At 39.1% G+C, this 26,479-nt stretch overlaps 2 protein-coding genes across 2 annotated transcripts in view; both read right to left on the reverse strand.

Moving 5' to 3' along the window:
• Nucleotides 1–2,804: 2,804 nt before the first annotated feature.
• On the reverse strand, nt 2,805–7,999 carry LOC134494218 (apolipoprotein B-like). Its single transcript, XM_063299306.1, has 3 exons — nt 7,992–7,999; nt 6,699–6,882; nt 2,805–4,704 (listed from the first exon to the last, which is right to left on the reverse strand). The coding sequence occupies exons 1-3, from the start codon at nt 7,997–7,999 to the stop codon at nt 3,064–3,066; spliced, it is 1,833 nt and encodes a 610-aa protein (XP_063155376.1). The 3' UTR covers nt 2,805–3,063.
• The window catches only part of LOC134505438 (apolipoprotein B-100-like), a 42,530-nt gene continuing 22,840 nt past the window's right edge, over nt 6,790–26,479 (reverse strand). The window contains exons 21-27 of the mRNA XM_063315131.1: nt 24,973–25,148; nt 24,323–24,510; nt 22,946–23,085; nt 18,393–18,766; nt 8,757–16,286; nt 8,193–8,310; nt 6,790–6,879 (exon numbers count right to left, since the gene is read on the reverse strand). Of these exons, the coding sequence (XP_063171201.1) occupies nt 8,198–8,310; nt 8,757–16,286; nt 18,393–18,766; nt 22,946–23,085; nt 24,323–24,510; nt 24,973–25,148 (8,521 nt within the window). The 3' untranslated portion in view covers nt 6,790–6,879; nt 8,193–8,197. The remainder of the gene's footprint in view (nt 6,880–8,192; nt 8,311–8,756; nt 16,287–18,392; nt 18,767–22,945; nt 23,086–24,322; nt 24,511–24,972; nt 25,149–26,479) is intronic.

Genomic DNA, 26,479 nt, shown 5'->3' on the forward strand with positions numbered 1-26,479 from the left:
GTCAATATTCCAACTCTAGTCCTTTACTGATCTCACCATATAGACAGAATCTTGCCAGACTAAAGCTATTCAACTAACGTAATGGGAAATATCCTAGAAGGGGTTTAGGGCGGAGCTACCTTGAACCTCTTAACTGTCCCAGCAACAGTGTCTGGGCTGCGAAGCCTCTTATCTGTCTGGAATGCGCTTCTTCCCTGGGAACCAGTGGCAGCGCCAGAATCCACCACATCACCCCCTCCTTCAGGAACACATTCCATCACATCAGGTGATCTTGGGCCAGTCACTCTCTCTCAGCCCTAGGAAGGAGGCAATGGCAAACCACTTCTGAAAAACCTTGCCAAGAAAATTGTGGGGACTTGTCCAGGCAGTCCCCAAGAATTGGACATGATGGGATTAAAAAAAAAAGTGTAAGTTCTTGGCCTGCAATAAATCTAGCATTAGCATCTAGAACCTCTTGAGCTGGAGGAAGGAACTTCCCAGCATTGCTTCAGCCAGCTAGTACCTCCTTGGAAGCCAGACAAGGAATCAGCAGTGCATCATCAAGAATGGTGAGACGATCCTATAACCCAGTTCCACCAAATTGGGCTTTTGTGATCCCTTTAAGTTCAGCAAAAATGAACTCAGAGAAGGTCCAGTTTGCATTCCCCCCTTATAATGGTGACAATTATTTTGATATTACATTTATATATTGTTTTTCTCCAAAAGCTGAAGGTGTTGCATGATTCTCTTTCACCACTTTAACTTCAGAGCATCTGTAGATTCAGCTGACTGGCCCAAGCTAATTCAAAAATCATTATGGCCAAGTAGAAGTTTAAACTTGGGTCTCCCAAGTCTTAGTCCAGCACTGTATTCACCACATCACTGTTGCTCAGTGTAAATTTATTTCAAAAGTGAGGTGTTCTATTTATTTGAAGTTGAGAATATGGGGCACAGTGGAAGCAGTGGAAACAAAGCCCCTCAGGTAAATTGCATCTTTACTACATCTTAACAAGCCAGATAGTGTTGCATCAACGTTATGAAGTACCTTATTGACATGAAGTGTAGGGGCCATGCACAGCTTTCACTGTAGATATGAAACCAAGTGAAACGATTGGTGCATCTTCTGGATTACTCCAAGCTCACAGGATCCTCTTTTTCTATCTTAGTTTTCTATATGAGTTAGAGACTGCTGCTGGAAGAATTCCTCATTTTACCCAAAAAAGAAGTTGGCAGAAATCCTTCATATGTAGCCGTTCCTGGAATGGTTTCTCATATATTGTCAACCTGTTAGTTTTTAATAATAATTACAACATTTTCTGAAAGATGAGTTATGACAGAAGGGGTTGAATGAATTTCAAAGTAGCTTTCTAAGTAGCCTCTGTATTCAAATACTGGGACCCAATTCAAAGTGGAATATGAAAAATATTTACTTCCGTCTCCGTATTATATTTATATATTATGATTTTACTTTTAGACAAGGAAGGATATCTTTTGAAAATGTGGGTTGAAACATCAATTTTCATTTCTTATCTTTCCACATAGATGATAGAAAAAAAGTTTCATTTTAACAGATTCCTCACTGGTAGTCATGTACAAGCCAGTACTTATGGTTTAAAAGAAAGAGTCAAGTTCCCAAACTTTCAGTCGTGAAATATTAAAGCAAACTAGTATTTCCGTAAAACCACAACCCCAGGTTTATTCATAATGACAAATAGGAATCCATGAAAGTGAAACTAAATTCTGATTTATTCTTCTTGGCTAAATGCATGGAGAAGAATGAAGGGTTTTTTATATTCCTACTTGTATATGCAACAGCAAATTATTGTTTGATGTTACAGGCGAATCCAGCCAAACAGAACTCTTAATCGAGGAAGAAAGATCTAGAAACTATCAAAATGAACAGTTTAACTAAAACACCCACACATGTATGGATAACATTTTTCTGAAATTGCAAAAATGTTTTTATTCTAACAGTAGAAAGAAAAGATAGGAGAAGGAAGCAGGTTAGTTAGAACTCTCATACGTACATAATGTTCTAACAAAGCATGAAACAAAATAAATAATTAAGTCCAGATACTTTGCTGTCAGATATGGTAAATTTCAATCTTGTGGGGGAAAGATTGTAAGGCTTTCTGCAGGAATGTCCTGCATCTTTAAATACTGAGCAACAAAGCATGAATTTGCTTATGAAACACCATCTACTGCATTTTTCCCAAGATGTAGCACTAATGCAATAAAGACCAACAGCAGCGTGGGCTGCTGTAACGTGCACGCTTTAGAACAATGAGATCATTTCAGAAGTTGCCTGAAACAATGGCTGACCTTGAAGTGGAATAAGAATGAAAACGTTCTGCAAGTTGAACAGAAATATAAAAATCAATGGCAAACATTCAGAAAATAGTAATTTGGTTAATAAACAAATTTATTTTCACAAGGCTAGTGCTGGACCTTGATAGGAGAAAGGGCTGTTTAGGGCAGAAATGAAACAATGTCTGTTTGGCATGCAAAATGATTCATTTGAATCATTTTTTATCTTCTCATCTAGAATACATGGATTCCATCTCTTTGTCTCCAGTCTCCTTTTTTTCCTACTTTATGTATATTTGTTATATTCTCAATTCAAAATTATTTATAATTCACATTCTTTAGTTTAGCCTGACCTCTAACTTATTCTATAGAGTTTTGAATATTTATTAGTATCAATTACAAAATATATTGAACAACAAAGGGCCAGCAGGCCTCTGAAGCCAGTGGAAAGCCTTCCATTAACAAACTGGATCATGATCTAGCTCCTGCAAGAAAACTTGTAATAAAAGACAATGAAATGAAATAAATGAATTCATTTATTGACTTTGCAGAGGAATAAGCTGACTCAGAGATTATTCAGTTTTCATATATAAGAGCTTAAAATATTTTATTGACATTGCAGAAATTCAGATTGCTGACTTTAAATATGGTGCGATAACAATTTGTACCATCTTTTTTTCTGTGAGCATGTTGCTTGATCTGTTCCAGTCAGTTGCCCAGCATAAATCTACACATCCATGAAATTTTGCTGCTCCCCACCTTTTTTTGGAGTTTAGATCAATGACTTGCAAAACTAGTTTGTTTCTGTTGAAGATCTTCACTTTCTTGAGACACTGGATTTATGGGATTAATTGCTGACAAATCAAATGGTTTTGGTATATCTATTCTGAGTTCTCCTTGGCGAACAACTATGTAAGGCCTCAGAGCATCAGCTGTCACTTTCTCAAACCAATCAAGTAGCTTTTGGAGGTATTGGAAGAATGCAGTATAGTTCTCAATTGTCAAGTCAATCAATCTTTGTGTCTTGCTGATGAGCATTTCGTAAGAACTGAAAAGGTGATTGTATGTCTCCTGTAGCTTTGCCTTGACCTGTTTGTTTTGTTCAGCAGCACTCTGTTTTGCAGCTTCCGACCAATACAGGATCTTTTCATGTGCAGTTTTGGAGAGCTCAGCAAGTTTTTCTTGGTTTTCCAAAAATTCTTTTGCCTGATCTGTCAGGGTTATCATGAGGTCAGCAGCATCATTGATCCATTTGGTGTGCCACTCTAATATAGCATTAAAAAGATCCTTCAACCAATTTATCAGCTTTTCTTCCACTTCATAATATTTGAGAGACCACCCAACTACACTTGGGTCAAAATATTCTTTCCGCAGATCTTTTATGCTCTGTAGAATGTCTTCTAACTTACTATAAATATCGGAGAGAGTATTCTGGATAATGTTTTCAATGCGAGGAGATAAATATTTTACATCACCTGCTAAGCTATTCAGTGCTTGTAAGAAATTTACAAACAGTTGTTTTGTTTGGTCTTTCAGATAGTCATAGTTTTGAGCTTGTATATTTCTGATAAGCTCTTCTATCTTCTGGAAGACTTGCTGAATTCCTTCTTTTAGGTCTCTTAGATGTTGTGCAAAGTCAATCTCCTGGAGACCAACAAATATCTGACTAACTTTCTTTTGTACATGGGTTAAAAACATTTTAATTTCTGCAAGTATATCACTACCTTTGATTATCACAGAGGAAGCTGGAATTTTAATTTCTGCCTCACTGACAAAGGCAATCAAAGAATCAAAATATTCCTGCACTCTTGTAATGCACTGATCTATAACTTTTGCTATTTTTTCAGTGACCATCACATAAAGTTCTTCACCAGTGTGCTTCCCAGGCAGCCCTGGTACCTGGAGTCTTGTTACCTTCAAAAATTCAATGGCAGAATCAATAAGACGTTTTACCTGTTTATGGTATTCTACTATTACATTCATGATGGCATCCAAAAATTGGGCTCTGATTTGGTCATATTCCATTTTGCTAGCTTGATCTGCAGCTTTATGGTATAGCGTTTTGGATTCTTTCTTAATCTGTTCATATTTCCCTGTGACCTGGTTAGTTACTTCATGAAGCCGTTGTTCTAGTTCACTGATGCTGTTTAAAGTGTTTGTGTATGTTCTGTCAGTTTTATTTCTCAGATGATCGTGCAGTTTTGAGGCAGCAGAACTGATTCCCATGCCTGTATGTTTACGGTGGTACTTGTCAACAGTATGGTACAAAGCATCAGCCATTTCAGGAACCTTCTCTTTTAAACCCTTAAGTAACTCTCTGACGGCATCCTCATTCCAGTTGGTTTTGACTTGAATCAGTTCTGGATTTTTGAAAGATATCTCACTTTTTAAGATATCCACTTCATTCTGAGGGTTAGACTGTAAATGTAAAATACATTTTAATGAGGGATTATTTTCTACTTCGTTATGGAACAAGACATTTACTCTCTATTACATTAAATCCCATTTAAATCCCCATTACATCAACCCGTCCCACCCGATCGTGCAGAGAGGGCATGCTGTGGACCCCGTCTCTAAGACAATTTTGTTTGGCGGGGTCCAGGAAGCGGGACTTCTCTCCACAGCTCCCGGTCGGTGGAACATGCTGCCCCCAGAGGTGAGATTGGCCCCATCACTCCTGCCCTTCTGGAGGAGTCTGAAGACCTGGTTCTGCTGCCTCACTTGGGGCAGAGAGGGGAATAGATCTACATGGGGATGGCTGCTATAGGCCTCCCACACTTGGACTGTTTTAGATTCTTTCGCCACTTGGACTTTTTACTCTTATTTATATTATTTATTATTGTAATTTTATACTGTATATTTTATGATTGTTGTTTTAATTGATTGTTGTAAACTGCCCAGAGTCCCCCGATGGGAGGAGATGGGCAGGGACAAATTGGATGGATAAATAAATAAACAAACAAACAAATGAAATCAAATATATTTGCCGTGATTTTACTTTCTTTTGAAGGACTTTGAAATAAAAAAGCACTGTACTTAAAAAATAAGTAATGTGTACACCCTGCACAGATACACTGTATGTTGTGTATTTCCTTTTCAAAGTAATCATACACCAATAATAATAATACGGTGATCCCTGATTTTATTTATTAATTTATACAGAATTATTAAAAATTGTAATGTACCATTTCATGAACATTACTCAAATGATTAGGTTTCTATCTTAAATCCTTGGCCCAAACTAGGCAGTATATTAATTAAACTTTGCATTTAATGTATTTAAATGCAAATAGCTAACAGCAGATATGATGGTACTGATAATTAGCAGAATTGCAACAAAACAGAAGGGGGAGGTGCCCTAGGACCTTCCTGCTAGGAATCTTTGGAATGGATCAGTCCATATTACTTCAACATGTGCTGGTATTTGTTTTTTTCCATTTCATATTAATTAGTGTTGGGCTTTTTTTTTTTCCTTTAAGAATTCTTAAAAAATCTCTACTGGAAATTATAGGTGCTGGTTCTGTTTCCATTTTTCATTCTTTTAAAGAAATGATAATAACAAACTGAAGTAGGTACAGTACGTGCCTGCTGTACATGCATTGCAAATGCCTCTAGGCACTGAGTGGAAAACAGGGGTGACTGCAGTGCTCATATAACAGTTCTGTTCAAGTAACCCTTGGACTACAGCATAATATCTTGTTCATATTTGTAACCTCCTTTGATTGAAACAGACCTCTAGCGGGGCTGAGTAGTGCATTGCATAATAATTTGGAGGAAAAACTATGCTGATGGCTACACTTCATATCACTTGATAGTCAGTACTGAGAATTCTTACGTTTTCCTCAATTGGATCAGTAATCAGCTATTTGAATGTTTAGTGTATACATGTGTATGTGTATTTATACACATATACACGCACATGAACACAATATTATGAACTTGTTCTTACTCAGAAAACCTTTTGAATTAATCAGTCTCTATATGCCAACTAAATGACAGTAACTGAACATGGGGGAACAACAAAGTATTTCACTGGCCTATAACTAATTGTAGAGGTTTTGATAGGGCTCTTTATTAAGGAAACATTTAAGAATAAGTGAAAGGAAATATTAGATAAGCATGATTTAACATTCCCTCCCACCTTTCTACAATAGTGCCTGAGAGTTGACTTTGCAACAGGATGCTGAAAAGAAAATATTTGTATAAGGAAGGACAAAAGTCAAAGCTGCAACTAAGGGTAAAGCCAGCTCTGAGTAGGGGCTTCGGTGTTGTAATGTTACTAACATAGTAGTGGAGTTTAACCACATGAAAGTAATTGAACGTAGGTCGCACTGAAGTCGGTTTAACTTGGTCAGGATAAAACTGAAGGTCATTTGAACTGTGGAGCATAGTGTAATTTTAGCCTTGCCTACCTGAGTTTGGTAGAAAATCTTGCTGTTGAGAATATTAGCATCCAGACTGGTAAGAAAACCAAGAGTGCCAGCTGAAGAAGATGATATCAATGTAGAAACTCTTGAACCATCTCCCTGGTAGTGCATGTGGACATCAGTGAAAGTTGGACTAGTGATATCCAGGGATGCTGTGTTCGGAGCAGTTCTAAAAGAGACACAAAGTAATCACAGGATATGTTAATTACTAATTCATACAAAGTAAAGTTTTTAATCATGGCCTATTATAGATGGTTTACTGATGCTCAATTTCTTTGGGATAGTCTACTCAAAGTCTAGGCTGGCATCAACTGAAGTATTTTCAGCATCAGCAAAGACCATTTTATTTGTGCATGTCTTTTAGGTGCTATTTAAATATTCTATCAATAAGTATTTTTGGGGGGTTTATTTGAGTGGTTTTAATATTAATTAGTTCTGCTGTTTTATTGATATTGGGTTATATATGATAGTAGTTTTCCACATGTTGGAAGCATGCATCCATATATAAAATGAGATATGCAATTTTTGTCAGTCACCAGTTCTTACTATTCCAGGGCATTCTTCCACAGTAGGTAAGGCGAATTGGCAAATACTGGGTGCCCCACTTTGCAAAAGGATACATTCAGCCTATTAGTTCAAAGTCACTACTGGATACAACCTGTAGTTTAGTTTATCTGATTGTTAGTAATAATTGCTGTTAGTCACTGGATGACTAGCTGTGTGAAGCTTAAAAATATATAAAATCTATATCTGATTTTCAGCAGAGGAGTATTAATGCATGTTCTCAGTCAACACTTGAATTGGTTCTTTTTTAAAAAAAATTGATTTTCAACCTATTTAGTCAAATTACCTTCAGTTTTTCTATCAATGATTTTATGTATTTTCATGAAATTTTAAAATATTTCTTTTTGATAAAAGAAATCATATATTGTGTTATAGGTATTATGTTAGCTTAATAGAATGGAAAAATGAGATAAAGCCTTTTCAGAATTATTAAATAGCATGACTAAGGTGATAGCATCATGCTGACCTTGGACTGATACGATGGAAAGAATCCGTTAATTTAAAAAGTCAATATTGGACAACATTTCAAATAGCCACACTTGAAGTTCTGTAATTCAATCAAAGCCAGTTAAAAGAAAAGTTTTGATGGTGTTCTACAAAGAAATGGTGGAGTAGAACTAATGGAGTTCCACCAGGAGGGAAGCCTGCTAAATTTCCTCATTACCAGTCATAATCTTGCCTTTGGTACTCAAGGAATCTTCAGAGAGGCCTCACTTCCCCATGTCAACGCATATGTAGGAGATGCCTCTTTAGACAAGCTTCTCTTGAGTAGATATCTGTATTCCTTGTCCTCATTTACTTTGAGATAATGCTTACAGAGTATGGTATTAAGTCTCTGTTATATAATACTGCTCAATTGGTTAGGATTCCCCATTTATCGCATATAGTTTAATCTACAGATATGTTGACAAAGAGAATATTTACCCATATGCAGTAAAGATGGCTTTATATTTTGCACTTAGCTCAGGATGAGCTAAATCATACTGCATATTTAGTGTGGAATGGTTGCCTCCGTATTTGTAGGTGGATACACCTGGAAAGGAAAGATTTCATACAGGTGAAATTGTATTTCACAAATTTAGGGCATGGAACATACACTGATTTCACAGATTTTTGCACAATGTCCTTGAGATCTTTTTTTTTTTTTTGCCTTAACCATTCTCTGCAGTTAATAGAACAGTTTTTACTGTTGGTTTCTTCAGTTCTAAAGTAGCTGCTATAACAACATGTATACAGCAAAATAAGTCTCATGAATTCTGGATGAATCAATACTTCCCAGATCTAATCTCTTTTTACCCATACTAAATCTGGATGGATTTCAAACTTTTCCCGCCCACAAACATTACCCTGCCTCATCTTACCTATGTTACTACACATTGTAAAGTATTTGAAGTTCCTTCAATCACATATCTTAAATTCTAATTGACTATATCCAATTCAAAGATAAAATAACATAGAATACAGCACTAATATTCTTACCATCTAAATCGGATTCCAGAAACTGCAGTGGTGAATTTGCAGTAAAGTCAATGGAATGTTCAAAAGCATCCTTTGTGTTCTTCAGATCTGTTTTCCAGGTAGCACTGTACAATGGGGAAGTGATCTTGAAAGAACTAGACAAAGCTCCAAATTTGGGGAAGTAAATTCCAGCAGGTAAAGCAAATTTGAAAGCTGGTATTTCAATCTGCTGTTGAGGAATTGTAATTGTAGGCAAATCAAAATCAGCTATCTTGTTGGCTGCAGCATTCAGATCCACATTCATATTACCAAGAGAAAGTGTCCTTGGAAGAGTAAATTGGGGTACTGTTACAAGATACTCAGGAACAGTCAGCTCAAAGTATGGAATTTTATTTTGTTCCAGATTATTGTATTTGGTTATTACATCAAATTGGGGAAACTGTATTTTTGGTAGCAAAGGAAGGTTGATATCAAATGATGTACTAGTCAGCCTTTCAGGGACTTTGAACTCACCTAGAACAATGGGAATGTCAAGAGATGAAGTAACAGGATTTTGAACATTTGGTTGAATTTCAGGAATCATTATTGTAAATCCATCTTCCAGTTGATTGACATTTATAGCAAAAAAATATCCATCTTCATTTTTTGTGTATACTATATTTGTTGATGCATTTAGGTATTGCTTCTCTTCAGGTCTAGTGGTGAGATCTAATTTCAAGATGTGCCATAAACTCCTCTCATAAACTGGTAACATAAACTGTCTGAGGAAGCCCATGTACCCTCCCAAAGATGCTGACAGGTCAACTCGAGCTTCTACATTATCATTTGTTAACTGCACGTCATGTCCACGGAAGAAGGAAAGGATTTGGCTTTCACTCTTCCAGCCAATTTTTTGATTTCCATTATTAACAGCCAGTGAAAAGGCTTCATTAACTGAAGTCTCACCAAGGAAATTATTTGGTTGGGCAACTTGCATCTGAAGAGCTGCCGACATAATACCAGAAGCTAGTTCCAGAGTTACTTTGCAGATCTGATTTCCTTTAGTCATAATTAGTGGGTAATAATGTAGACGGTTTTCTCCACTATGTTCCCATAGAGCATAAAGACAATTGGTAGATGCCTCAATGGCAACATCTTCTTTTGTGTCAAAATTCCAGATGTCTCCAGCATTTGAACTAGTCTCAAACTTGACAGCTGATCGAATACCTTTAGAATTTAAATAAGCATTTGCTTCATGAACTAACTTCCCAGAAAATGGCTTTCCTTCGTAAAATTCACCATTGATGAAACCATTGGTTGATGTATCAGCTGATACGTCAGATATGATACTTTCTAGCTTAGCCTGGTGGACAACTGCTCCTTCAGCATTGACGTAATTGGTATCAATATCATAATTTAAATTTATTTTTGAAGAGATTATTGGTATTGTTTTGGCATTTCCTTTAAGCTCCTGCCCAAAATTCACTTTCAAGCCTGGCACAGTCATCTTTGCTGTGGTTACCACTGAAGCTTCTATGTTTTTCTTTGTGAAACTGATAGTGCTGTCATGATTTCCTTCTATAAATTTGCTTTTCAGGGATAATGCAGTTGCCAGTTTCAGACCCCTCTTCCTTGTGATGCTTGTTGTTCCATCCAACTGATACTGTAGGTCATCAATCACAGAAGTGGAGGAGGAACTCAGTCGAGCAACAATATCAGATTGGTTAAAAAAGCCAGCATTTGTATTTAGGGTAATCATGCTAGATTTAAATGAGAAATCATAGGTGATATTTCCAAAGGCTGGAATATGGATTCTGTTTGGCAGTGGACTTACTCGATAGTTGGGAAGCTTCAGTGTCCTCAGGCCTTGTGGAATGTGAAGGATTGGTAGCTCCAGTGATGGAAAGACTACTGTATATGATGGCATTGAAAACCCAACAAATGGAACAGTGAAACGTGGGGTACTCATTTCTTTTGGAAGCACGTAACCAAAAGTCGGGAGCTCTGCTGTAAAGGGAGAGACCTCAATGTTTAGCATGGGAATGGTGTACCCTGGAATCTTGAAGATTTGCGGAACTTGGTTAACTGAAGTATCCAGTTTGTATTTATCAAACTTGATCTTGGCTTGGTTATATGATTCTGTCAGAAATGCTAAGGTGCTGTCCCTACCTCTTTCAAAATGCTTGTTCAAGTTCACTATGTAATAATTGAGTGCTTTGTGCACTCCATCTAAAGGAATTGGAAATGAGTGCACATCTTTGTTCTTCTGGTACTGAATTTTTAGGTTTAAATCACATGATTGTTTTGGAGTTTTCAGTAATTTTTTCAATCCTGTTTCTTCCCATAGGGAGTATTCTTGCACTTGGGGTGTCTTGATACCAAGGTAGGGGACAGATTGTTCAGGAAATGATAGAGGAATGTTTAGGAATTCCAAGTTAGCATCACCATTCATGGATATAATAGCTTCAATTCTATCTTCATTATTACCAGCAGACAAGCTATGAGCATATCTATATTGATTAAATCTTCCCTCAGCTACCCAGCTAACTTGTTGAGTAGAAGGACTGAGCACCAAGCCATAATTATTCAGGAACTCAATTTTTCCAACAATTTTGAGTGGGAAGCTAACTTTTAAATTCATGTTGTTATTAGCTGATGTTTTAATTTCAAATGGTTGTACTGAAAAGGACACATCATTATTTATAGTCCCAGAGATGTGCCCATTCACCTTAGCGTTATGTGTACCAGATAGTTCCATTTTCAGCTGTAAAAGGTTCCCTGTGCCTTGTACATTTAAAACACTTTGTCCAAGTTGTGGTGACTCCATTGTAGACTCAACCTGAAGCTTTGAAGAACTTGGCAAGTTGTATTCATATACCAGTTTTTGGTTGACTCTTAGGTATTTAGCATTTATCCTGTTTTCTGCTGCAAATGCAGCTATTGATCTCTCTATGGCAAAAGTGACTTTTGATTCATGGGTTCCTTCATCAGAGTAATCATGAGCAGTCCATTTCCAGTCTCCTTTACCAGTGGAAGTAACTGATATGTGTCCAGCTTCCAGTGCTGCTTTTATTTCATTGCTTAATTCAGCTTGGCTAGTGAACTGGGCCTTTGGAACATTGAGCCTATGTGTATATGTAGTCTTGCTGTCCATGGAAATCATCTTGTTCAGGTTGACTGTTAGTTTGTTATGTAGTTCTATAGCATTACGTGCAGTACGGAAGCTGGCTGTTGTTTCAGCATTTCCTTGAACAGATCTTGTCAAAAATACTACTTCACTTCCATGATCAGCTTTAAGATACAAGTGGGTGAACTTCAGGCTTTCTTTTAGGATTAACTTCTTCATCTCAGGAGCCAAAAGGTGAGTATTTGCAGTTATGGTGAAAGCAAGGTAGTCAATTTTGGATACTGCTAGAGCTGAAACGGAGGCAACAAATTCTGGGCTGTGGGCATGAGCTGTTACATTCTGAAAACCAGCATTAGTAGTCAGTGTGAAGAAGGGAGAAGCAATTCTGCAAGTACCAGACAGTTTTCCAAATGTAGGGATAGTTACAGTATACGGAATACGTGGTAACTGGAATTCTGGAATCTTTATATCTGGAAATTGAAATTCATTCAAGTTCAGCTTTGGAATCAATAATTCAGGTATTTGTAGCTGGGGCAAATTCATTTCTGGTAAAGAAAAGTCCGAAAAATGAAGATCTTTGATTTTTACATCTTGAAAATATGTATCAGTTGCTGGCAGCTGAAAGTCACTTGTCATTATTTGATCTATTATCCTCACAATCTTCAGTTTGATTTCATTAAAATCAATTGTATAGGAAGGAACGTCAATAGAATTTAGAATGGTAAATTTAGGAGTAGTAAATCTAACTGGGATTCTGATTTCATTTAATTTCTTGAAATTTATCTGATAAGAAGGTACATGAAGGTCAGTTAGTGGAATAATAAAATCTGGAGTTTGAAATGTTGCGTCCTGTAAGGCTCGAAGACTGACTTCGAAAGCAGGTATGTTGATTATGCCTAGTCTGATTTCAGGAACATTAAAACCAGTTTCAACAAACCAATTCAGACTGTCAGCCATATTTTTTACGTTGTGTTTCTCTGCTAAAACACTAATCTTCTTTGACATAATGTCCCACTGATTAACTAAATAGGAGATTGTGGTCCTGTATAGCTGGCTTGCTTTCTGAAGGTACCTTTGGCATTCCATTGGAATGTCCATTTGATAAATTCTTTTGCGTGCATCTTCCAGGAAATCACGCATCTTAGTTTTTAGTTCATCTATTGCTGGAGAGCTTAGAAGATCATTGAGCCAGTTAACTATTGCAGCAAGTCTACCATCTTTTAATTTCTCAATATAGTGAGAAACCACAGTACTGACTTCTTCGATGTATTGTTTTGCAGCTTCTACTTTTTGTGGTAGCTCTAAGGCTTTAATTTCATCATTTACTTTTTGAGTTGCTTCCCGGATTTTATTGTTTGTTTCATCTACAAATTTGTTGTAATCAAAGGACTTTAGCTTCTTTATCACAGTATCAAGGAAGTCATTGACTCTATCAACTGCCTTTTTATAATCAAATGTTTGGAGCTGCTTAAGAGCATCATCAACAAACTTTAACATTTGATTGAATAATGATTTTATGTCAATTTTTTTCAGTGTGATGGTTAATTGCTGAACTGTTTCTTTGATTTTCTGTTGTTCAAACAATTCTCTCATCTTATCCATTAGAACTTTGGCCTGCTGGTCAATATTATAGTTTACAATAAGTTCATGCATGCGAACTCTGAAAGCATTGATCTTCTCAGGTATTGCATAATCCTCCATAAAATTTAGAAGGATGTCTTTGATTTGTTCAAGGATTTGGTTTATTTTTTCAAATGGAAGTTGTATTTTTAACTTTTCTATAAGTATTCCAATGTCAATTCTCTCTATTTGCTCCTTCAAAGTCTCTGCAATATGTTGGACGTCAAGACTCTGAATCTGGCTCTTCAGTTGATCAAGTTTTTCTTGTACCTGAGCTCTGATTTTGTACTTGGTATCCATATTTTGAACCCAAGCAGCAGCATTGCTTCCTATCTGGCTAGGATCGTACTGAGAAATAAACGATTGGAGTTGCTGAATAGTGTTGATCATTGTCACACTGATTTCATATTGCTTATCTAGAACTTTTATTTTTTCAACAATTTGCTCAATAAGTTGTATGATAACTGGTCTTAAGTCATAATTCTCCTTCATATACTTTTCAGTTTCAATCAGAAATACTTGCAGCTGAGTCAGAGCTTTTAGAAGATTAGTTTTAGCATTTTCCAACATGTTTTGAAGGTCATCAACTGTTATGCTATAATCTTTTGTGAAAGCATCCAATTTCTCTTTCAGTTTATTCACTTTACTTTCCAAATCAAAAGAGTTCACATAGTCATTCATCTCCTGGGGAAACTTATCTAATGCTATTTTGTATTTTCTCATAAATTGATCTATATTTATGCTCTTTAGAGTCTTCTGAATGGACTTCAGTGCAGTTAAGATGGAACGTCTGAATTGCTCATAATATGCTGGAAGACTTTCCAAGAAAGGTAGATTGATGACGTGCACATCTGCATTCTTATCATATTTCACAGAAAGAGAGAGGCCAAACTCTTGAGGCTCACCTATATTTTCTCTTAAATCAAGGGTGTCAATTAGATTAACTCTTTCATCATTTGTGAATGGTATTTTTATAGGAAAGTCTAGTACAGAAAGGTCAGCTAAAGTTTGTCCAGTTAACTCCACACCAATATTTTCAGCATTGTTAAAGGCGTTAATATCTTGTGTATATACATGATTATTCAGCTGACTCTTCATTTTCCAAATACTGCTTTGTTCAGATGGAGTCAAAACAACAGTGGCTTTGCTATCTAATCCAGTATTGTATCTTTCCCCAGAATTTAGGTTGTGGACAGTTGATCCCTGGTAATCATGGGAAAAGACAATAGCAAGAGGTTCTGCTTTTAGCAGGAATTTGCTGTACAGTCGACCTGATTGTTTTCCCAAGATTGAAAATTGTCCATCACCATTAGTATGCATGTCAAAAGTGACAGTAAAAGGGGCAGCCACAGATCGTATCTCATTAGAAAAAGTTACAAATTTAGAGTCACAGTTTGTGTTAACATTGATTGAAGAAGAGAGTCCTGCAACATTTAAGTTAACTTTATGGGTAAGAGCTGTACCCTGAACACTTGCAGCTGTGTCTGTCTTCATATGAGCTGTCAGATCTCCATATGTAAAGATATAGGTATGCTTTATCTCATTGCCACTATAAGTGCCTTTTATGTTACCATCCAGATTTACCTTCAAGGGCTCAAGTTGCAAGCGGGCTTTGTTATTTACATTGGCACTACTATATTTCAAATCATTGTTCAAGCTGGCTGTGAGGGAATAGGGCTGTAGCTGCAGGTCTACACGATGTTTGTGGGATATGTCTGGGCTAATGGTGTGATCTAAATTTGAAGCATAAGTCAAGGACAACCCTACAGTGTTCAGCTCGTGAGTGTGTTCAAGTTTCATTTCTTTGTATGACCCTGTCAAACTATTTGAAAATCTGAGTTCTCCTTTATTCACTCTGAAGTTCAAAATATTCTTGCTGTCCACATCCAAAATGCTCCCTTGATATGTGCTCAGAAGTGCTATTTCTGTGAGAGCCAGTTTCCCATCCAAGCTGAATTTTGCATTGTGTATCCCAGCACGTCCATTAGTATCAATCTTCACAGAAGCACCAGAAGCACCAATTTGTGCATTCATTTCATTCTCAAGGATCAGTAAGAGAAGCTGCAGTTTTGTTGTTGCACTGCTCACCAGTCCATCCTGCTTAATACTTAACACAGACTTGTGTTCTGCTTTGTTTCTTTCATTGTCCCATGACAAGTCACTGATCAATTCAACACCTTGGTTATTAACAGAGCCTGATACCAGGGCATAGTACTTATTTTTTAAGTAATCGGCCTTTAACTCAGAGCGAAGGATAGCCTGCTGCTTGTCTAGAGTTAAATCAAAGTTATTGAGAGCTTCAAGGTTTCTGTGGATTCCAGTGGCCTCTGATGACAATTTCAGCTGGCTGTTTTGATACCTTAAGGAAGCTTTGTTAGTCAGAGAGAAACCCTCTATGTTTGAGATAGAGATAATTGTCCATGCATCCTTAGTAATTCTTTGAGTCATCTGGTTAGTAGCCTGAAACAAGGAAGAATCAAACTTCAGGGTTGATTCCCATGTCAGCTGGAGAGTATTCTTATCAGAGGTGATAGATTGTATATATGTGGTTTTGGCAAAAGCTGTAGCAACATTCATTTGGCCTTCCAGATTGAGTTCACCAACATGTGAATTGTCAAGCTCTTTGGAATTTTGGCCAACAGACAAGGAAAGCCCAACTCCGAGCGGGCTGGAAGTGTCAAATGTCATGGTATTTTTGACAGTGGGATTGAGTCCATATTCGTTGACCTTGCTGAACTTAAAATTGGAATTGAGAAGGCTGTGATGGAGTGAGTTTTCATAATTATAGGTAAGTGTATTTCCGTCATAACTTGCTTCTCCCTGACCTGAAATAAAATGAAAAAAAAAATAACATTAGTAACTTGGAGATGTTAACCTGAGCTATTACGATTTTTAAATGATTACTCTCCTCTTTCATCATGCCTAAATCCTTTAATACAGATATTTAAAATACAAGAAGTATGCTTATTTACTTGAAAGTAAGTCCTGCTGTGTTTGATGGGACCTTGATCCAAGGAAGTGCGCACAGGGACTGACTTGAATAGGAATTTTGTTTTTCTTTGACCTGTGATGACTACAGGCATGCTGTACCTCGGAGATATTGTGGGTTCAGTTCCAGACCACCGCAGCAAAGTGAATATCACAATAAAGTGACTCTCACAGATTTTTTGGTTTTCCAGTGCATATAAGTTATGTTTACACTATACTGTAGTCTATTAAGTGTGCAATAGCATTATACCTAAAAAAACAATGTACATGCCTTAATTTAAAAAAATACTTCATTGCTAAAAGATGCTGATCTGTTGGGAAAATGGTGCCAATAGACTTGTTTGACACAGGGTTGCCACAAACCCTCAGTTTGTAAAAAAACTCAATATCTGCAAAGCACAATAAAACAAGGCATGCCTGTACATTGAAAAAGTGATGCAGTTTATTTGGCAACATTTTCAGAAGTGGTTTCAAATTGTCCTCTTTCTAGGGCTGAGAATAATGACTGGTCAAAAGTTATCCTGCTGCCTTTTGTGTCTAATGCAGGATTAGAACTCACGTTTCCCTGCTCCAAGTCCAGCACCTTAACCATTAGACCAAACTGGCTCTCTGCATGGGACTTAACACCCACTATTTTTATAACTGATTATTTGGACATTAGTTTTATTGAAAAGGCATGCAAGCATTGCCTTTCACTGAAAGCTAAACTGAATGTATGAATCAAATTGTAATTCATTTGGTATTTTGGCATGTTGGACTGACTGGGTGTTAGCTGTAGAAAATTACAGATGAAAGCAACTTCCCTCTAAATCTATAGCATTTACTTTCTCACAAGATAAACTTTTGAAAGTTGGCATTTATATCTTGAGATAGAAATACTTTTGCATGACTTCTTTTATATATTCATAAACATATAGGAGCAAGTAAGCCGTCACAGCATGTAGCTGGGTATTGGAAATAACTCAAAAGTTCAGTCAGTTTCATGTAGTAAATAATGAGCTAGGCTTGAATTTTGTACATGGACACTATACAGCTGAGCATCCTATTCCCAGCACAACTACAAGCAGAACACAAACTTTTGTCATCATTTTCAACCAACTGCAGTTCATCATACCTAAACCTGGCCAAGACTTGAAGTCATTTTCAAATTTTGTTTTCTGAACCTGGCTTGTTTTATTAAACCATTGGTTAAAAACTAATAAGGATTCAGGCATAATATCAAGAAAAAAGATAATTAGTAGGAAATGAGGTGGAAAGGTCTGATTTCCTCCTTACTGCTGCATCAAAAAAACAGAGGGAGCTAACCTAAGCTTGCGATTTATACCCATAACATGAACTATGTAATCATTCTCCACTTGCTTCCCTTCAGATGTATTAGACTACAACTCCCAAACTGTCAACCCTCATGAACAACAGCTGTGCCCTCTGGGACTTAAAATACAAAGAGGGCAACAGTACAGTGCAAGGTGATCTTGGGCAGACCCAAGACCTCACCGCCTCCATCTCTGTTGTATGATAGTAACTTCTGATTCGTATCCTTGCTCCAAGGTGAGACACAACATTGTAAAATATTTGCAATAAGTTTTCAGAGTATTATACAGCTTTTTTTTCAATGATACAGTTAATATAATACAGTAAAAGAAAAGTCAGTGTACATGCAAATATGCCACCAGGCTGCTAGAGTTCTCTTCATGAACAGTCAAAACTTAACATGTTGAGTTCATTTTCAGAATCTAATAATCAAACTGTAAGAATTATTACACTTGGGGGGAGACTCATTAAATTAAACTGTGTAAATATGACATTAAAACCATTCATACTGATCTTTTGTGTTCAGAGAAAAGAGTTTGTGACTTTTGACAGGGAAGCACTGAACTGACATGAAAACATAGTACGCGCTTAATTAAAAATTTAGTGCTTTTACAGCACTAACTGATGCTTACCTTGTACATTATATGAAAGTAACTCCAAAACAGAATCAGCTTTCATAAAGTATCTTGATCTCAGACTGTAGGTATTTTTTGTGGTGTTAGCTAAAATATAGGAACCGGACCAATTGTAGTAATTGTTGTATAAGTTGGAAATGATCTCAAAAGTGCCCAACAAAGGTACATGAAGTGTGTAAGATTCCGGGATGGTGAATTGTGGAATTGTATATTCCTGCGATGGCATATTTAGTCCCAGTGATTCCATCACCAGTGGTGGTGCTCTTATAGTCTTGGGCACACTCATGTCCTGTGATGATTTTCCGCCGAATGGCACTGGGATAGTAATGAAAGTACTTTCCTTATTCCAAATGTACTTAATCTTGCCATCACTGCAACACAAAATTACCCATTGTGAGTTTAAAAATGCATTGCTCTTCTTCAAAATATGCCCATTTCAGTAGACAGCAAACAAAAGCAGTAACTACAAAGCATTGTTGTAACCTTGCTTGGAAAAAAATCCTCTTGAAGTTAACACCTCTTAAGATCCAGTTAGCTCTTGCTTTAAAATATAAATATAAATATAGAGCCAGTTTGGTCTAGTGGTTAAGGCAATGGGCTAGAAACCAGGAGACTGTGAGTTCTAGTCCTGCCTTAGGCATGAAAGCCGGCTGGGTGACCTTCGGCCAGTCCCTCTCTCTCAGCCCAACCCACCTCACAGGGTGGTCGTTAGGGGAAAATAGGAGAAGGAAGATTAGGTATGTTCACCACCTTGAGTTATTTATAAAAATAATAAAGGCAGGATAGAAAATAAACAAACAAACAAACAAATAAATAAATGGCTACAACATCAGAGCTCTCTGTCCAGAAGAGTGCAATGCTAAGAACAGCTAAGATACTGCTCAGAGCCCTCAAACTCCCAGGCCTCTGGTAGAGGACCCGAGGTTGAGGAAGACACATACCACCCATATGGGTGAGAAGGGAATGTATGTATGTATGTATGTATGTATGTCCAAATCTCTATTAAAAGATTGTTTTTTTCCTTTTTTGCTCAACAATGACCTAAACTATGAAATGTTCTCAAGATCAAAACCATACATGGATGAGACAAGAGAATCTGGAATTGATGGAATGCTACTACAACAGCAGACCTAATGAGAGGGGATACATGAAACGCGTGAGGGAATTATGGATGGACAGAGGACCTGCATCCACACTGACTGAGAAACAGCTAGTTACCCAATGCTTCAACATTGTGAAGAGGAAGCTGCTCCCACAACTTGAGATAGACCAACTACACATTATATCCCAGACTCAGGAAAACCTGGAGGAACAAATGGAGGTGCAGCCAACATCTGAAGCTGGAACATCACTGCCACCCCCTCCATTACAGAGCACAGCAGCTGATATGAGGCAAAAGATCATGGATAAACTAGCAACCATCAACTCTCAAGACTGATTACCAAGGCTCAGTGGAGAAGTACCATCAGATAGTATGCTAGAAGATGCCAACAGAGCCCTCGCGACAATCCCTACCACCAGTATAACTCAAACCAATGAACTAGTATACGCTACAGCCGTTGCTTGGCTACATGATCAAGAAGAACAGGAGTACATACCCCTCCTGGAAAATGAGGTTGGAGGCTAAGATCAAGGCAACTCAGAGACAAGTTGTGGAACTACAGAAGGGTGTGGAGATTAAGGATAAGACTTGGCTACTGAAAAAATACAAGGGCCTGACTCCATCTGAAGCCCTAGAGACTGCTAAACAAAGGCTCACAGCACTGGCTACTAGGCTAAGGAGGTACACTAGAGAAGCAGAGTCCAAGAAGATAAATGTCCTGTTCGCCAAAAAACCATCCAAGGTGTACTCCCAATTGCAGTGCAACAACACAGTAACAGCAGAGACACCAACAGCAGACCCTGAACAGTACTGGAAGAACACATGGGAGAAAGAGAAGACACATAACACCAGTGCAAAGTGGCTGCAGGACCTGAGAGCAGACCACAGAAATCTCCCAGAGCAGGAACCAGTCACCATCATAGTAGCAGACATCCAACAGTGGGTCAAGAACATGAAGAGCTGGACAGCACCTGGCCCAGACATGATCCATACCTACTGGCTAAAGAAACTAACAGCAGTGCATGAACGCCTAGCAGCACAGATGAGCCAACTGCTAGCAGCAGGCTCCCACCCAGACTGGCTAACACAAGGTAGGACAGTGCTGATCATGAAAGACCCCAATAAGGGAACAACAACACCCAACTACCGGCCAATAACCTGCCTCCCCACAACATGGAAAGTCCTATCAGGCATCATAGCTGCCAAGCTGCAGGACTTTATAGGCCAGTACATGAGCACAGCTCAGAAGGGCATTGGGAACAACACCAGAGGCTCCAAACACCAGCTGCTCATAGATACAGCAGTCACTCGAGACTTAAGGTCTAGACAAACCAATCTGAGCACAGCCTGGATTGACTACAGGAAAGCCTATGACTCAATGCTACATACATGGATCTGTGAATGCCTGGCACTATACAAAGTCAACAGGACACCCAGGACCTTCCTCAAGAACTCAGTGGGACTGTGAAGACAACACTGGAAGTCAACTCAAGGCAGCTTGCACAAGTGGCCATCAAGTGGGGCATATACCAAGGTGTTGCACTGTCCCCACTGCTGTTCTGCATGGGCTTGAACCCCCTCAGCCAGATTATCACAAGAACTGGATATGGACTCAAGTTCAAGAGTGGAACTACCATCAGCCACCTCCTCTACATGGATGACATCAAGCTCTATGCTAAGAGTGAACGAGACATCGACTCACTGATCCACCTGACATGGATCAACAGTGAAGACACTGGAATGTCATTTGGACTGGAGAAGTGTGGCCGGATGGTAGTAAAGAGAGGGAAGGTAGTTAAGACTGATGAGGTGGAACTACCAGCAGGCCACATAGCAGACATACAGACCAGCTACAAGTACCTTGGTATGCCACAGACACCTGGGAACCATGATGAGGAGGCAAGGAGGACAGCAACAACCAAGTACCACCAAAGGATAAGACAGGTCCTGAAGAGCCAGCTCAGTGGGAAGAACAAGATCCATGCCATCAACATGTATGCCCTGCCAGTCATCAGATACCCTGCCGGTATAGTGAGCTGGCCAAAGGAGGACATGGAGGCTGCTGATGTGAAGACCCGGAAGCTTCTCACAATATATGGAGGCTTCCACCCCAAGTCCAACACCCGGAGACTGTATACCAGGTGGAAAGAGGGAGGGTGGGGTCTGATGAGAGTGCAAGCCACTGTCCTGGATGAAACCCAGAGCATCCAGGGGTATATCAGTAAAATGGCCCCTAAAGATGAGCTGTTGAGAGAATGCCTGAGGCAGCAGCAGACATGGAAGGAAGATCAAGCAGAGGAAGTGCCATGGCAAGACAAGACCCTGCATGGGATGTACCATCGACAGATAGCTGAGGTGGCTGACATTGGGAAATCCTACCAGTGGCTGGAAAGGGCTGGACTAAAAGACAGCACTGAGGCACTGATCGTAGCAGCACAAGAACAGGCACTAAGCACCAGATCCATAGAAGCAGGGGTCTACCACACTAGACAGGACCAAGGTGCAGACTGTGCAGAGAGGCCTCAGAGACAGTCCAACACATAGTGGCAGGGTGTAAGATACAGGCAGGAACAGCATATGCTGAACGGCACAACCAAGTAGCTGGCGTTGTGTACAGGAACATCTGCACAGTGTATGGGCTAGACCCTCCCAAGTCCAGATGGGAGATTCCACAGAAGATTGTGGAGAATGACAGAGCTAAGATCCTGTGGGACTTCCAGATCCAGACAGACAGGCAGGTACTGGCCAAGCGTCCAGACATCGTGGTAGTAGGACCAGAAGACAGCGGTGGTGATAGATGTAGCAGTGCCAAGTGACAGCAACATCAGGAAGGAGTATGAGAAGCTGGAGAAGTTCCAGAGCCTGAAGGAGGAACTAGGGAGGATGTGGGAAGTGAAGGCCAAAGTGGTCCCAGTGGTGGTAGGGGCACTCAGGGCTGTGACACCTAAGCTGGGAGAGTGGCTTCAGCAGATCCCAGGAGCAACTTCAGAGCTCTCTGTTCAGAAGAATGCAGTGCTAGGAACAGCCAAAATACTGCACAGTATCCCAGGCCTCTGGTAGAGGACCTGAGGTTGAGGAAGACGCATACCACCCATATGGGTGAGAAGGGATTTTTTTTTTCCAAATCTCTATTAAAAGATTTTTTTTTCCTTTTTTGCTCAATGACCTAACCTATGCAATGTTATCAAAATCTATGCCACTATTCATATTGTTCTGTTAAGGCAATATATATTTGCACCAACCTCAGTGCTTTCTTTATCTGGACTTCAACTCCCAGAATGCTCATTAATGTCTATGCAGGCTGCAGAATTTTGGGAGTTGAAGTCCACAATTCTGGATGCATTCAGGTTGGTGAAGACTAACTTGGAAATCCCAATAGCTTCAAGACCATAATGTGTCTCACCAGCATCAGACAAAATAAACTAAGGTATCTCATATTTTGCTTTACCTTCTAAAGAAAAGTTCTTCAGGAATTGTGATTACTTCCATGATTTGAAAATCAAGCTCTTGGAGTTTATTTAATTTGTCCTGTACGTTCTGGGCATATGGAATATCTTCGGATGACTTTTGTAGCCAGGTATTGGCTGCCTGAAAAATCATAGTAAATTTATCACAACACAAGCATCTTATGTTTAGGAACAATTCAGACAGTTCAAACCCATCTAGCAGGGATGAAATGCTAAAAACAGTGGAAATATGGTCCTGTGTTACATTCTCCAGTTGTGTGCAAACTGCTGCAAAGCACCACTTCTTTTCACACTGCTGGGGATCATGTGAGAAACTAAAATATGAGAGAGAAACCTACACTAGGTTGCCTTGTGACAAGTACTGCAACAATTTGAGTTACCATTTGCATGGAGAAAGAGCCACTGCATCATCTCCACACTGTATAGTCCCTGACTTCCTGCTCCCTTATATTTCCACTACCAAAGTTATGCTTGGCCTTTACTGGACCTTGGCTTTCCGTGAGGGTGCTTTAATTTCCAAGGACTGGACACACCACAGTGTAGCAATTCTGTACACAATGCTTTATTGCAGCACACACCACCTTCCCCAACAATAGACTATTGCTCTCTACCCTTCTAGGACTTGCAAGATGATGTTGCCATTAAAGAATAGGTCTCTAATACTCAGTCCTTAATACTTAGTTCAAGCAAAAGTCTATTAGTCTGTAAAGTGTCAGACAACCTTCGCCTCCTTCCAAAAGTGCTTACACTGGTTGGAATGAGGTGCAGTCTTTGTGGTTGTTCCTCTTCTAGTTGCTACTGAGCTCCCCCACAAAGCTCTAAGCAGGACTCCCACCAGGATGTGCTGCTCACTGTAGCTTGTGGTCCTGGCTGTTGACTAATAGTCCTCTTGCCTGCTTGTAATAGCTGCCAATCTCCACACATCACCTCTGCTTCCCCTTCTGTATGCCATTTGCTTATCACCTTTCCTCCTACACACCTCCACACTCTGTCTTAGTGTTTGCTTTTTTTTGCAAGCTAATGGCCCGGGTGGGGTGAGGCTGCCTCTGGATGTCAGCACATCCTTGAACACACCAGGGTGTGACTCAATTATTATAGTCAGCTGGAACACCAGCTTGAATATTTGTGAGTAAAATTGTGAGCGAATGTATGAATGCGTGAGGGAAGTGGGGTGGGAAGAGTTTCTGCCTGACTGCACCTGCTTTTCCCAAGTGCAGACTGCAATACTACTTGACTCCCTCACACCTTCCTTGGGGAATACTGAAACTTCTTACAAGTAGAACACTCAAATAATCTGAAATCATTAGCTGTATCAGATACTTTGACAAGCATAGACTATGACAGACACATCTGCTTACCACAATAAAATGTGACGTGATGTGCCGGAGCGTCATGTCACTATTCGCTACTTTGCGATCCAGCAGTCCATTTGCACTTTTCTGCAGAGCCTTTGAATAACCTGTCAAGTCTATAGGCAGATTGGCAGACATTCTTTTCAGGGCAGCACTCGTGCCTGAGTTCCACTGCACCTCCACTTTTTCTGAATCTGAAACCCAGAACAAATGACCCATATTATTCCCAGAGAATCTGGATTACAAAATTGAAAAAATCCTATCAGTTTCCACATAGGTATTTACTTTGACGTGGGAAGGTAGCAATGTATGTTGAAAAGACGAGAGGAATGCAGAGAGTGATGGTAGAGATCCTAGTTTTCATGCAAAGGACAGATTCCATGCAAAGGACATGTTCAACCGCTGGGCTAGAGGCATGTGATACACATTCTGAGTTTATCCTAAACTACTCTTCAGGCCTGTGTGCTCTAGTTCTCTATACTGTATATACGTCGCTACAAAGAGTTGACCTCCAGTGGGCAACTCCTGAAGGGGCTGGGCCAGAACTGAGGTGTGATTTGGAGTAGTCTTGTCCTGCGTACACAGAACCAAAAGTCTGGGGGGGGCGGGGGGTTGGTTTGCTGATGAAAATCATTCATTTTGAGAAAGAAACCTACCATATCTCAAGACAATCCTCTCTGAAACAGAGGAGCCATGTGAGGTAGCTGAGGAGTCAATCTGGAATATCACTGCATTACTTGACTGATGCAGGGACACATCTGTTTTAGCTTGAGTCTGCAGGCGTGGAATGGAGATCGCAGCTTCCATGGATGATTCTCTCCCAGCAACATAGCTGGTCAAAGCAAATCACAAAAAGACAAAAAAAAAAGAATACAGACATCACCATCATTTATACTACCATTGATGCTTTAATTTCAGAATGGCTAGGGAAGTGGGTGACAAACTTATTCATTGTAATCTTGGATATTCCAGAGTTTACAAGTGTAAATATTACCAACTCTGTCAAGGTATAAGCTACAACAATAATTATGCTGGGCTTTAAACAGTGTGGCTGTACATTAAAAATCAATGTCAGAATCAGAAACTGGAGAACAGGATTAATGTTAAGGAGTCTCAGATCTTTCTATTCCAAAATCAACACAAGGAACTTTTTCTGCAGCCTGGAATTACATTGGAATTGGCAGTGCTAACATAATACATTACTGTTCAAAGAGTATCCAGACAACACTGCAAATTATTTCCACAAAAGCAAAATGTATAATCATAGAGTCTGACAAGGCTCTTCCATACAAGGCATTCATGTTAGTTTGGCACAAGCAATGTATGGCTATGTTCTGTGATGGTGTCTCTTCAGCAGTCAGATCAATTTTCTTCCAGTTTGACTGCAGAACAGTTCAATTTACAACATCTGTTTTGCAACCCTGGAATTCCCATTTGCTATACTCTACTTCCCCTGCCTGAGCTTCTCAGTAGTTTCCATAGGCAACCTCACTGACAAACTCCATCTTAAGCCTTCTAGTTACTTTCAAGCCATTTTCGCAATCCTTGTTTAAAAAAAAAATTGTCCTGGTTGATTTTCAGTCCTTTAATAAACTGCATGCTCTAATTTGTACACTGCTTCCCAGCCTCTGGACTCCACCTTTCCTCTCTGCAACCTACCACTCACGTATAGTGACTTTACTCTGTTATCTGCAAATATGGTTACAGCTGCTGGGAAAAATGCCTTGCTGTAAAAACTACAGATTCATATGATATCATCACAATTTTCAATGGACATTTATATGCAGAAAAAATTCCTTGCTGGCCAGGCTGTTTTAGCCTTACTACATAGCTTTTTAAAAATGACCAGACAAATGAACATGAAATGTTTTGGAAATAAAGGTTGGGAGTGAGAGCAAAGTGATTTTTCCCTTTTCTGTGTAGAGCGTGGGTGATGGGATTTTTGTTACTCTAAATGTTCAGGAGATAGGACACTGACTGATGATACTGGCATTCTCTTATCAGTCAGTGGGAGAAAGCATTCCCTAGTCACACTATTTTCTGCCTGTTCTCATAGTTCTAAGGTCAACACAAGTGAAAACAATTGTACAAGGAACTTCAAGTCACTTGAAATGGATTGGAGAGTAGATACTATGCCAAGTGGAACTGCCCATAGAGATTCCC

Source organism: Candoia aspera, chromosome 1, assembly GCF_035149785.1.
Source record: "Candoia aspera isolate rCanAsp1 chromosome 1, rCanAsp1.hap2, whole genome shotgun sequence".
Lineage (NCBI taxonomy): Eukaryota > Metazoa > Chordata > Lepidosauria > Squamata > Boidae > Candoia > Candoia aspera.

Coding starts and splice junctions, on each gene's coding strand:
- LOC134494218 (XM_063299306.1), bottom strand. Junction 4,705..6,698: donor AGATTTTCTACCAAACTCAG/GTAGGCAAGGCT, acceptor TTACATTTACAG/TCTAACCCTCAGAATGAAGT.